The 14,302-nt window shown below is 45.2% G+C and overlaps 1 protein-coding gene across 6 annotated transcripts in view; it reads left to right on the forward strand.

The window, feature by feature from the left end:
- Positions 1–14,302, forward strand: part of ARHGAP25 (Rho GTPase activating protein 25) — a 90,169-nt gene that overhangs the window by 53,868 nt on the left and 21,999 nt on the right. For 2 of the 6 annotated variants that reach the window (XM_042932527.1, XM_042932526.1), the window contains one exon: positions 3,276–3,392. The exons of 1 other annotated variant lie outside the window; for it this stretch is intronic. In XM_042932527.1, coding sequence (XP_042788461.1) covers positions 3,276–3,392 — 117 coding nt within the window. Of the gene's footprint in view, positions 1–3,275; positions 3,393–3,665; positions 9,399–9,551; positions 9,564–9,586; positions 9,885–14,302 lie in introns of those variants that run through there. 3 more of the 6 variants (XM_042932530.1, XM_042932531.1, XM_042932529.1) reach the window with 3 other exon arrangements.

Genomic DNA, 14,302 nt, shown 5'->3' on the forward strand with positions numbered 1-14,302 from the left:
CTATTTTTTCCCCTTCCCTTCCCCCATGGTCCTGTGTAAGTTTCTCAAGTTCTAAAACATATGAGTGAAAACATATGATATCTGTCTTCCTCTGATTGACTTATTTCACTTAGCATAAGACCCTCCAGTTCCATCCACATTGTTGCAAATGGCAGGATTTCATTCTTTCTCATTGCCAAGTAGTATTCCATTGTATATATAAACCACTTTTCTTTTGCTTTTTTAAAAAATTTTTTTATTACATTTATTTGTTTTTGAGAGACAGAGTGAGACAAAGTGAGAGTGGGGAAGGGGCAGAGAGAGAGGGAGACACAGAACCCGAAGCAGGCTCCAGGCTCTGAGCTGTCAGCACAGAGACTGACACAGGGCTCGAACCCACAAACTGTGAGATCATGACCTGAGCTGAAGTCGGATGCCTAACCGACTGAGCCACCCAGGCACCCTTCTCTTTTGCTTTTTTTTATCTGAAGGTCTTCCCATCTCTCTTCCTCCTCAAAGGAAGAGTTTATTTTTTTTTTTTCAATCTCTCCTCTCTGAGAAACCCCGCTTCTTTTCCCACAAGTTTCTTCTAGTCCTAGGGCCCCTTTCCCAGAACAATGCGTGGGATGCAACCATCCATGGTAACATGTGTCCCAGAGCCTGAATTTTCTGTCAAGGGTAGCCCTACCAAGAGCTCTGGCTGCAAATTCGTGGTGGGCTTTGCACCAAAAGCCCAAAACCCTTGAAGATTGCTGTGCTAGGGTGGGAAGATCTAGCTTTTCATTATTAATTACACTTGCTGTGGTCTCCTGATATACATGCATCTGCACATACACACATCTCATCAGAACAAACAATTCTAAGGCAATAATAAGGTAGGGAACCATTTTCCGGAAGGAGCCATGATTCTCAAGTCTTCACCCAACTTAAAGTGAGGCACCTTTTGTATTATGATGTAGAGAATGTTTAGTTCTTCTTTTTGTCCTGCTCTTATGCAGGATGATTTCAGGGGCCAGTGCTGGCATAGGAAATGGCCTTCCTACTCAGGGCCCTCTCTCTGTGATCACCAGTGTTAGTTGCACAAAGGCCACGGAGAAGACTTTCACTGTATTCATGCTATGTTTTTTTTTGTTTGGGGAAGGCAAAAATTTAGGACAAGCTTCCCTCTCCTTACTTACCTCTAGCAGAATAAACTGTTCTCCTTCCACCCAAAGGAAGTCATCAGGGATAGAGAGAGTTATTCCTTCTGTTGCATTTAATTCTTATACTGCCTTGTGGGTTGTTACAACAAGTGTATTGAGTACCTGCTATGAACCAGGCACTATTGTAGGAATTGGGAATCCAGAAGAGAAGAAAACAGCCTACATGCAGATTACAGTCTGATGGGGAAGACTGACAACAAACCAAATAAATGAGTAAATGGAATAGTTTTTATGATGGAATAAGCACAATGGAAAAAATTAAAGGAAAGAAAAAGAAAAAATTCTGATTGAGGTGGGGATAGTTGGGGTTCACTTATCATTTTGAACAGAGCAGGCACTCCAATGTGCCCAACATTAATTGTTCTGTAGGGCAACACGAGATTTTTGAATTCTCTTTGGTTTTGATCTCTTGAGCCTATCTAATATCATGGAGCTTCACCTTTTTTCACCCTTTGGGATCAGAATCCATCCTGTTATCAGGTCATCGGCTTTTTTGACCAGAAAGGTCAGTCCATATAAGCCCTGGCCATTCAGGAGCATCCTGAGAGCTGGATGTATCTCAATGAAGTAGAGACAAAACTAATGACAAAACTAAAAGATCTCCCAGGAATCAAGGTAAACTGAAAAGGCATGTTTTTCATAGCACAATAGAGTGGAGAATAGGTATTATGGTGGAGAAGAGTACCAGATAAATTTTGGCCAAGGTCAAATTGAAAGCAGTAAGGGCTAGTGGCAATTATTGGGAGAAAGACCAGAGGCCTTGACTTGAGTTTGGTGGTAACTTACTGGATTCCAATGGGCAGGTCTCTTTGCATCTCTGGACTTGAGTTCCATTAGCTGTAGAGTTGAAATGATGCTAGAGCCCATTCTATTTCAAAGGGATATTGTGATTCTTACTGGATTCTTTACTTTTGCTCTGAACACTTTTTACTTCTCATTTTACTTCTGGAAACACCTAGCTCACAGGAATAGTCAGGGCCTCATGGACTGACTGTTCTGGTCAAAAGAGCTGATGACCCAATGATAAGATGGATTCAGAATCAGGTTGTCCCAAAGCATAAAAGAAGGTGGAGCTCAGTGATATTAAGACAGGCTATGTAAGGAAACCAAAGGGAACTTGAAAGTCTTTTGTTGCCCTGCAAGAATATACAGGTTTGGGCACGACTGGGGTGCCAGGACAGGCTTTTTTTTTTTTTTGAGAGAAATGCCCTGACATTGTGAGAAGAATGGGTTGATGTTTACACAGACACTTTGAAATTTAATAGTATCCTGTAATTGAAAGAGGCTGCTGTTATGTTCTTATCCTTCCCAAGACCTATGTTTGAGGCTTTTCTGCCCCCTCACTTCTCCCTCTCTGTCCCAATTTTTCTTTTTGTCACTTTCCCTTTCTTTCTCTTGGTAGTCTCTCCTTGCTCCACCCCCTTGTCAATTCCACCACCCTTTTATGCATTTGGTAACAAGAACCCAGGAAACATTACATATGTCTGTGAATAATCATGGGTTTAAATTGAAAATTGTAAGGAAAGTCTTAATAAAATTCATTTGTCCATCAACTATCTATGGAGAATCTACCATGTGCAATGCCTTGTGTAGGCAGGAGAGTAGAAATTCTGGATAGGAAGCACTGATTTTGTGAGGAAGACACACATGTGCTCATTGTCTCTCCTTTCTGAGTTGCTGTTACCCTCCCCATCACAACAGCTGAGCTTATGAGTAGCTTAGGAAAATGTCTGTGATGGTGTGAAGGACTAAAGTCCATCTCATACAGGCTGAGCCTGTCTCCTCTAACTGACATTGCCCCTTGAACTTCCTCTTCCTTTCTGGGAGGAAATCACTTCTGTCATCCATAGGAGCAGATCTCAGCCCAAGGCATCCCAGTTGCAAACCACTGGTGCTCAATAGTTTATCTATAGAATTAGAGTTTCAGGTGCATAGCTCTTCAGTTCCCTTGAGGATAAGTAGACAATGCTTTGTGTTGTTTGACTGGTTGTTTAATTGAACCAAGGAAGCAGCTGAAGTTTGGCTTCCCTTCACTTTCCTTGTCCTGGCCTCTTACCACTTGAAGACCTTCATTAGTGTTACTTCTTCCTCCAGCCTCATGGGACCAGAGTCGCACTGGACAGGACTCCTATGTCCTCATGGCCAGCTCTCAGGCGGAGATGGAGGAGTGGGTTAAATTCCTTAAGAGAGTCGCTGGCACACCCTCTGGAGGTAAGGACCCTGCAGGCTTGCCTGGGCAGGTGTCTGTGACATCTCAAAGATGGGGAGACCACCAGAGGACAACTCTGAGGCCACACTCATTGCCAAGCATCTAGCTTCCCACCCTCTGTGACCTCAGAGAGCCAACTCTAGATTAGCTGGACAGACTGCAGCCCTTTGTACCTCATCGGCAAATGTGTGTGATGCCCTGAAGCAGCCTTTTCTCCTCTCTGGGCTGCAGTGTTGTCATTTGTAAAATGGATGGGTTGGACCAGTTGACCCCAGTCCCCAGCAGCACCAACATTCCGCGGCACCATGATTCTGCCTGGTTATGGCCTTGTGGGGCCACAGAGGATGGATGGCAAGAGCTATGCTGAAAGCTAAGAGGAGATGATCAACACGGGACAGTTGAGTGGCTGGCCAGAGTAAGGGCGCTCAGACTGGGAGAGGTTCAGGAGATGCGTCCGGACTCTCAGGTTCTCGGTGAATTCAGGGTGAGCACTTTTCTGGGTTCCATAACTCAGGTGTTTGAGTTTTCTGGGAAACCTGGTGTTGGGTCTGCACTAGAGGAAAAACCGCTGTGAAAAAAAAATCTGCAATTAACAAACAAGTGAATCCACTATGTGTTTTTTCCTTTTATAAAAATATGAAGAACTGATACGGGTGATCTCCACTGACCACTTTCCTTCAACTTTTTAGGAATGCACTTATTTGTGTCAGCTCCAGGATAACTGTATATAATTGTTTATCGACTGTGCTGACTGTTATTCTGGAAATCATGGCAGTGGCGGGGGAGGGGCTCTTACAGCTCAAATATTAAATATGTATTGGATTGCCCAATGGTTTCTTTAAAAAAATTATGAGCACTGTAACAATTTTGTGGAAATCTGAAAAAATATGGGAAAACAGTCACCCCTACAGCCAGCAGAGGAATTTTTACGTTTTCTATCCAGTTGGTATTCATATATACATTTCTGTTTTTCCCTCAGAATGACAAGCATGGAATATATACAATTTAATACCTTTTATTTTATAGCTAAAGGGGTTTTCCCATGTTGTTAGATACTCTTAATTAACTCATTCCAGGGATTATTTGGTTACAAAAAATAGAAATTTCATCCAATGATGTTAGGCAACAAAGAAGGATTTACTGGGTAGGTACAGTAGCTACTCAAAGAAACCAAGGGAGAAGTGGTAAGAGGGCTCAAGAGATTAGGGCCCAAGAACTGAACCATCAGCCCAGAACTTACCTGTCAGTTTCTCTGGGGCCAATCAGCTTCGCATTCTGCTTTTCTCTGCCTGCCTGTTTTTGCGTCCTTAGCAGCGTTCTGGAACTTACTCCTGGCCCAATCCAGCTGTGCCAGCCCCAGCTTTCCTGTATCTCTCTCTTGAGCACAGCAGAGGCCGAGCTCAGCCTCCACCACCCCATTCCATACTCCTGAGAAGGATGATCCATCTGGATAGCTGGGGGCAGGAGAGCACTTTAAGACTCAGGAGCTGGGGCAGGGAGGTGGTCCTGTAGCTGGTGATCTGCCCTGCTGGGCCTGGGAGAGAAGTTACTGATAGGACACCCAAACTCAAGAGTGCTTGCCATAGCCATCGTGAGCAGCCACATCATATTACAAAAAGAATAGCCTCCTTTCAGTAACCATTTCCCAGTTCCCAAATACGGTGTTTTTTTACTGTGCTAATCAGTCCAAGATGAGGTTTTCATTTATGAAAGCTCTCTTGTATACCATTCAGCCTGGATAATCTTAGCTGTGACCCTCCTTATTGCCCCAGATTGTAAGACTGTGAGCCCCATCGACGTTTCCTGCTTTCTTCAGTCCAGTGCTTTAGGCAGCCTGCATTGACAAGGGTAGTGGACATTGCCTAATTATGCACTTATTCTGAGTCAAAATGCTGTCTCTGTACTATAGCAGTCTCTGTGCCTTATATGGTGCTGGGCTCAGCCTTACCATGATGAGCTGCTGTACTGAGTCCTAATCTACATGGGGATTTCTTCCTTACCCCACCTCAAAAGGCCACCACTTGAGAAGCAAGTCAAGCATAAATCCTGCAGTCAGGGGAAAGTCCAAGGGACGAGAAATAAGAGCACAGCGTATTTACTTATTCAGAGAACAGGATTTGTCTCTGACGTGGCATTTCGGATGTTTCTGAAGCCTCTCATGGAATCTGAATGCTAGATCTCAGGATGAGAAGGCATTTTAAGACTGAGGCCACGAGGCAAGCCAGACATTTGCTCTTCCTGTTTGTAAGTCAGGAAACTAGTGTCCTGAGAAAATAGATGATTAGTCCAAGGAGCCCAGCTGCCGAGGAGCGGGGCTGAGTCTCCTACCTCTGTAGGCAGCTCTTATCACAGGCTGGTCCCGCTTGTAAAGTGCCTCTGATCTGCGGTCCACTAGGTCTGCAGGGCATGCCCCCTGAAATATTGGGAAGTCACTGAGATGTGTTGCTGCTGCCTCTTTCCAGCCCTTCCTGAAGCTTTCTATGGCTTTCCCCACCCAGAACCTGCTCCCTTCTTACCATCTCCACTACCACCATCCTGGTTGACGTACCATTCTGTCTCGTCTGAATAACAGCAATGGTTCCCCAACTTCTTTTGCTCTTCCCCAAATACCCTAGGCATGTTCCTGCTTCAGGCACATTGCGGTTTGCTCTGTCTGGAATCCTCTTTCCCTAAGTAGCTGTGTGGTTTGGTACCTTGCTTTTTACAAGTCTTTGCTCAAACATTACCTCAGTGAACCTTCCCCCAATCATCCCATTTGACATCGAACCCCTTCCTTGCCCTACCCCCAGCCCTTACTATCTCTCTTTCCTGCTTAATTTTTCTCCTTAGTACTACCCTCTTATAACATGCTAAATATTTCACTCATTTGTTCATAGTTGGCCTCCCCTGGCTAGGAGGAAATCTTCAATCTACTTTGTAGGAATTTTTTTCTGTTTCATTCAGTGCGGTATCCCAGAATCTAAACAGTGCCTGGCACAGTAGATGCGAAGGAACGGCCTTCTCTTCCCATGCTGGTACTATGTTCTACTCCCATTGGCTCTCTTCTTTGCTAAATGACCATGTGGGAAATTATTTGGTCAATGGGTTGCTGCCTCTAGAATGATCTCCTCCGAGTGTGGTAATGGTGAGCTTTGGTGAAACTCTTCATGGTTTGTAGACCCCTTAGAGAATCTGATAAAAGTTATAGAAACTCTCCCTGGAAAAATGTTCAGACAGAATAATTTTGTGTTCAACTGCATTCGACTGCAGATGCCTGTAGTCCATTTGTATGACCTGGATAATGGGTCCAAACTGTTCTAGAAGTCACTCTAGTAACAATTTTGCAGAGCTAAGACCCTTTTTGCCTCAGTCTCTTTCTGGCTCCCTTTCTCCCTTGACAAGAGAAATGGCCCACATAGTTCCCACGGCACATCCAACTTTTCCCCCTTGGCTCCTCCTGTCTCATAGCTGGCTCTGAACATTCCTCTCACTTTGTCCCATTCTGTGACCAATTCTAGTGTATTTCTCCACACGTCCCAGAAATTCTTGGACACCAGCTGGATGTCCTACAATTTAACTAAACTCTGACACTATCTACCTAGAGATAACATCAGATTCCACATCCTAAGGGCTCAGTCCTGCAGGACGTGTCCCCTTCCACGCATTTCAGGTGCCAAATTCAAGTCCAGATGGTCACTTGTACTTCTGACCCAAAGCTGTAGATTGGAGGTTCCAATGATCCCCTCTTTGGGGTCAATTAATTTGCTAGAGGGGCTCACAGAATTGAGGAAACCAGTTTACTTATTAGGTCATCAGTTTATGATAAAAGGATATAACTCAGAACAACCACATGGAGATGTGCAGTGAAGGCTGTCTGCAGGAGTACCACTCTTCTCCAAATCTCCACATAGCATCAACCCAGAAATTCTCCAAACCCCATCTTTTGGGTTTTTATGGAGGCTTTACTGCATCTGTATGATTGATTAAACCATGGGCCATTAGTGATTGAACTCAATCTCCAGCACCTCACCCCTCCCTGGAGATCAGGGGGTGGGACTGAATGTTCTAACCTAGGAATCACTAAGTTGGTTCCACTAGTCAATTAGTCCCTTATCTTAGGTGCTTTTCAAAACTCACCTCATTAATGTAATAAAAGATACCTTTATCTCTCTCATCACAGGAAATTCCAAGAGTTTTAGTTAGGAGTTCTGTGCCAGGAAATGGGTGAAAGACCAAAAATACATTTCTTATTATAAATCACCATGGAAAGCACCACCTTGGTGTACCTTGCTTTTCCAGCCTTTTCCTTCGTAGCCAGCCAGTTTATCTCTTTTTCCCCCCACTATTCTTTCCAAAGGACCTGACTGGAAAAGTTAGATTAATTTTTCCCCATAAGTTCTGGATGTAATTCCAAGTTTTCCTGATTTAAGTAGAAGAAAGGGAAGAGAGGTGATCACATCTGGACTTCTAGTGACTTGTCCCCTGGCTCACAGCTTCCCCCTTTTCTATAAACCACCTCCTCCCTGAGTAGGAGGGCTCTGTCCTTCCAGGATCCCCACACTGAAACCAGGTGTCTGTCCCACTCCCAGGGAGCAGGCAGGCCACATTGCAAACTGCTGTTTAGTGGGAACCTGCTTTGCTCTCTTGCTCTGGAGGCTGGCCTCTCCGTCTTTTTCTCAGGCTACTGCTAGGTATATAAGCACTGCACTGAATTGTGCCTAGCTATTCTCTGACCAACCCGGTTGTAAGACCTGGGGCAAGTCTCATGTTTTAAGCATCTTTGTGTGTTTGCCAACACTAAGCATAGAGTATTTAAACATTGTGCTTTTACATGCCGTGGGTTCCTTTCCTTCTTCTCATTTCTTAAGTTGTCTGCATCCTTCAGAGCATGATTTCACAATCTACAGCAGGGTTTAGCCTGTGGGAGTGTGCTATCTCTGTGATTCATTGTTTTTCCAGGTATTCTGATTCTTTTTCTTTTAGCTAGAGCTAAACTGGTCGTTACCAAGGATGATTTTTACTTATTTTTGGTAATCCCCCTCTCCCCAGATCCTAACACAAGACACAAGCCAGTTATTTATTTATCCATTTACTCAACAAATATTTATTGAGCATGTGTCTTGTGCCAAGCACTGTGCTAGCCCTGGGGGTACAACAGTGAGAAAAAGACTAAGTCCCCTCTCTCGAGGAGCTCACAGTCTAATAGAAGACACAGAAATGAATCAACCCCCAAACCATATTGTTACAACTGTGAAAAGTACCATGAAGGAAGAACATATAATGCACAGTGGGGGGAAAATGTCTTTGTCAAGAAGTTCAGGGAAGGTTCCCTGAACTAGTGATGATTAAGCTTAAATCTGAAGGGTCAGTGGAGGCTAAGTAGACAGAGGAGGGGAAAGAGGAACAATATATTCCTCAGTCAGAGGAATCGCATATACCAAGGTCCTGTGACAGAAAGGAGAACAGACTCTAGAGTAGGAGGAAGGTGAAAACAGTGAATATAGCTTGCTAACGATGTTGGTCTTCATCCTAAGGTGGCTTAGATGAGGGTGGTGGTGGTGAAGATGGAGAGAAGTGAGCAGGTTTGTACAATGTTTCAGAGGTGACATTGCCATGACATGGGAGTGAATTTGACATGGAAGGTGAATGTGGTGTCAGTCCAGTCCTTTGTTCCCAGCCTATGGGTGAATGGAGGGATGAACATTTGGCTGGCAGCATCCTGGCATTACTCCTCCTGGCAACCCTTCCCTGCCCCCGCCTGTCCCTTCATGATGCTAAGAGTCCATTTCAAGTCTCCTGGGTATGTCTGGCAGGGTTGCTGCACTATTTGCTAAAATCTCCTCAACGAGAGGGGGGCAATCATCTCAGTTTGCCCAACAACCCACCTCCAAGATCATTCTTTCTGAAGGCTTGACTGAGCACAGGCAACTCTGAAAGCACATGCACTCAGAGAAGAGTGGGCTGGCTTCATCAACACTAAGTGAAATCCTGTGTTCCTGCCAGACACTTTGATATATGGAGCAATGCTGGTAAGGGCTTGTGTGGGGGATTTTTTTTTTTTTAACCCACCTACACGGTATCCCTTGAATGGCAGTTGACAATTAGCTGCTAAGTAAAAGGAGGCACTTATTTTTATTGCGGGCCCTGACAGCTTTATGTTCACTCTTTAAAAGCCAAGACTCATGTGTGTAAAGGTGAGTGGGGAGGGGAAGTGGTGTGGGAAGGAGGAAGGGAGGGCCAGGGGCAGGTGCCGACAGATCCCATGATTTCCTGGAGTCAGAACCTGAGCAGTATTTACAAGCATGTGCTGATCTGGAAGCGAGAGAAGATGGTTCTTCCAGGTTGGAGAGGAGGGAAGGCGTGAGGCTGGCTCTGCAGAGACTGTGATTCCTTGGCCCCCACCATGCCTCATATTCTTAGGATGCCGCGGTGGGACTCGGGCTGTGGCTTTTCTGCCCTGGCCCTGCTCTTTTGCTGGAATTTCAGGAAGAAAACACCCAAGCACCGAAAGAAAGGTATTTCGTCCCTATTTTGTGATTCAATTTTTCCACCAAAAGAAACTTGCCCAGCTCCCCTTCCCTCTCCTGCAGAGATGGGGATGGTCCTGGAACTGAGCCCCTGGGAGGCAGGTATCAGTTCTGGGCCAGTGGGAAAGGGGGGCAGGGGTGGGGCGGGCCCTTCTGGGCACCTGGGCTGGACCAGAGGCAGGGTAGGGGGAGGAGCTCTTGTCCTGAAACTAGGAGCATCTGTGTGATCAGAAAGGGAGGATGAGGTTAGAAAGGAGGTGACAGCTAATCCTTCCACTTTCGCTTCCCTAAAGCAGTTCAGTGTCCTGGGGCTGCCTAGCAAATCTGAGGAGGGGGCTTAGAAGTAAAGGGTAGAGGATGCCCATGAGCAGAGATTAGGCAGCCCCCTATGCCTTTCTTCTTCCCCTTGAGACGTAGTGATGTCTGAAGTTTCACCTAAACAGTTGTATTCCACTGGCTTTAAACAAGAGAAATTAAAGTGTTGAATTTAGAATCACAAGGCAAATATGACAGTGGACAAATTCCTAACCTAAGTCTCAATTTATCAGTCTGCAAAATGGAACAATAATATCTATTTTGTAGGGCTCTTCTGAGGACTAAACAAGAGCACACATGAAAACTTTTAGGGCACATAAAATTAGTGTAATTAATCAAATGTATTAATAATTATTACATTATATATTATAATTAATCAATTAAGATTTGTACCTATGAAGATGGCAATGCCTCTATTAATAGTGACTGGTCCAGAGTGAGGAGGTGTTCTGAGTAAATGACTTGCTGGCCAAGGGCAGGAAGAGCAGGGGCACCAGTTCCCTGAAGGAGTGGGTGCAGCCTGGGAGGCATGGCGCCGATGATGGGGGAGCCTGGGGTGGAGAATGGTCTCCAAAGACCTCCCACACCACTGTCTGCTGTCTTCCTCCTTCCCTAGTTCCCTTGGGGTCTAAGCCTTTTCATGTCCACCCAGGATCAGAAGGGGTGATCAGGACTGAGAAGTCAGAGGTACGTGCAACTCAGGATTGGGTCTTTGGAGTTCCAGGGAGGTACTCCAAACTCCTCATATGTGATCTGAGATGGAGATTGACAAAGCCTGATTGAGACAAACTAAAGAAAATCAGGATGCTCTTTCTCTCCTGTTGGTCCTGCTGTCTCTGCAGCCCATAGCGCCCATTTCTTGTTGGAGGGAATAGCTCTGACTAATTTCCAGGCTGGAGGTATGCAGTTTGGTGTCTTCATTGTATGGGTAACATGAAAGCAGTGGGTGTGCTAAAGAGCACGTGAGAATGGGGGAAGGAAGTTCCGGGACACTCCAATGTTTAGAGGTCAGGGAGAAAAGGAAGAATCATCTGAGGAGACTGAGGAAGCATGGCCCATGAGACAAATTGAGAACCAAGTGGGAGTGCCAAAAGCCATGTGAAAAGTGTCTCAAGAAGGGGTGATTTTCTGTGTCACATGGTGCTGATAGAGCAGTTCTGAGGAAGACTGAGAATTTGAGTCCTAGATTTTAAAAACATAAAGGCCACTGATCTCCTTGACCAGAGCAAGTTTGGAGAAGTGCTGATCAGAGTACTTTCAGGAGAGAAGGGGCGGAGGACAAGAGGAATGGCAGACAGCCGATGACAGCTCTTCGAGGACTGGCCCATCATGTGCCAGGCTCTGTGCCAGGACATAAAAATAGATGGTGAACCAGACAGGCTGTCTGCCTTTGAGGAGCTCATAGTCCAGTGGAAGAGAGACATGTTTAAAACTAAGCTACATGAGAAGTAGCTCTATGTGCACAGAAGAGAGAGGGATCGGTTCCCTCTGAGGAGAAGACAGTTGGAAATTCTGCTGCAGGAAGATCAGGTTTCAAGGTGAGGAGAAGGAAGGGTATTAGCTCCAGAGTTTGCAAAAGCAAAGACCTTTCTTCATTCCTTCTATAATAATCTCCAGCTACCCAAGAGGCAGGTACTCAGTCTGTATTTGCCGAATGATTTTGTGAATTCCAGTGGAAGGAATTTGCAAGAAACAGACTTGCAAAAGCAACCATCACAATAATTTTGACAGTAGCAGCGAGGACAGAGAAGAGATGGTTTAATTTAGAAAGTGCTGATCTGGGGCACCTGGGTGTCTCAGTCTTTTGAGACTTTGGCTCAGGTCATGATCTCACAGTTCGTGAGTTCGAGCCCTGCAAAGGGCTCACTGCTGTCAGTCCAGAGCCCGCTTTGGATCCTCTGTCCCCCTCTCTCTTTACCCCTCCCCTGCTCATGCTCTCTTTCTCAAAAATAAATAAAACATAAAAAAAGAAAAGAAAGTGCTAATCTGTTTGGAGGGAAAAAGAGGATATTGCAGATAATCCCGACACTCACACTTTTGCTGATGGGGTTTGTCAAGTGCAGGTACCTTGTGTTAATGGTTTTGTATTATCCATGACTAGGAAAGTGCCTGATGCTTGAGTGCTTGACTGACTGAATGCTATTGCCTGGGAAGAAGGCTCCAGGAGAAGCAGTAATTTGGGAGTGTTGGGGGTGGGACAAGAGTGAGACTGGAGAAGACACTGGGAGAACTGCCATTAGATGTTGAATGAGGAAGGATAGATAGATAGATGATAGATAGATAGATAGATAGATAGATAGAAGATAGGTAGGTTTGGCCCAGACATGTGGATTTACAAGTTACCAATTTGTAGGTGATATCCAAATGTATGGAATCATATGACCTTCCTCAAAAAGAATGTCTAGAGGGAGGGGACAGCTAAGCTGGAATGTTGGGAAGTGACACAGGAAAGGAGCAGGTGGAGGAAGGAGCACAGGAAAGGAGATTGCAGAGGAACCAGGAGGCAAATGGGAATAGAATGAGAACGATGATTTTGTCATCATGTCGGGAGAAATTCATGAGGAGAAAGGAGAATCAACACCATCATGAGTCTTCAGGGAAGACCAGTGGGGTGTGGAATGAGCATAGGCCATGTCTGGCGATTAGAAAGGCGTTGGAAATTTTATCGAGTGGATTGGGTGGAAAGATGCAAACTGGTGAAACTAGACTGGATGGGTTGAGAGGTGGAGAGTTTGATAAGCAAAGAAGTAGAGCCTGTGAGCATGGAAGTAGACATGTTCTTATGAGTGTCCTGATGAAGAGAAGGAAGGCAAATAGTGGTTGTTTGAGAGCTAGGGTAGGAGGTTATTGTTTGATAAATTGGCAGACTTAGACTCACCTGGGCTCTTTCAACTAAAAAGAGAAATATTTAAGATACAAAAGAGAGGGAGTGAAGTCCTAGAAGAGCTGCAAAGGGATGGAACCCACAGGTCAAAAAAGCATCATTTTAGATGAAAGCACAGGGTCCTTTTCTTCCTTTGAGAGAAGACAGACAGAGGAGGAGGGACAGGAAGGGCAGGGATTGGGGATAAGAGAGTTCATTGATGATTTCCTCCACTTGAGGAGAGAAGGAAAAGAGGAGACCAGGTCACCTGCTGAGACACAGAGGGAAAAAGAGTGGGTGGTGAGAGCAAGAGGAGTGGGGGAGATTTGGAACCAAGGTCTTCTGATTGGGAATAAAAGCCTCCGTGATATGGAATGCTGTGTTCCCTTGGGGCTCTTGGTGACCTGGTGAAGGTGTGGAGGGGGTACTAGGAGTCCACAGAGCAGAGATGATGGAGGAGAAAGGGGGGATTGGGAAGTGGGTTTACTGGTGAGAGTGGTATTACAATGACTGACTGTGGGGCCTGGGAGGGATGAAGGAGGAGCATAGGACAAGGCTGAGAGGCTGGGATGGGGAGAAAAGTTACAGGACTTGCTACCGAGAGGATTCCAGGTCACCTGCAAAATGGAGCATTTGCCTTGGGACCTCAGGAATGGGGCTCCCATCTGACTGCTCTGACATCTCCATGCAAATCCCCACATTGTATTGGAATATCTCTCCCTGTCAGGGTACAAGGGGCCCCTTGAGCCTAAGTCTTCAACTGCTCAGAAACACATCTGCCTCCCCCCTTGAGATGCTCCTCAAGGGAATTTTACAAATGCCATGTGGCCTATGTTTTAAGTCAGATTGTTTCAAACTTTTCCTTCCAAGTGTCTATCCAGCTCCTTTCACAGACATATAGGAACCAAATTCTACATTGTTACTGCCATTGTCTAATTGTTTCTCATTATTTTGCATGTGGTCATTTCATTTTCATAGCTCGAGTGTAACTTAATTGAAAGCAAGAACCATATCCTATGTTCTCTTGTCTGTATTACCTATTCCACATGAGCTGCTGCTGGCACTCAAGAAATGTTAGTGTGAAGCTGAATTCTTCCACTGAGGAGGTCTCTACCAGAGCTTACTCTAAAGAAATGCCAAACTTATCATTAATCATGGAAAGCACTTGCTTAAAGATGAAATAATTCTTTAAGTAATTCAGCAAAATGTGCTACCTACCTTGTGCCAG

Source organism: Panthera leo, chromosome A3 (assembly GCF_018350215.1).
Source record: "Panthera leo isolate Ple1 chromosome A3, P.leo_Ple1_pat1.1, whole genome shotgun sequence".
Classification (NCBI taxonomy): Eukaryota; Metazoa; Chordata; class Mammalia; order Carnivora; family Felidae; genus Panthera; species Panthera leo.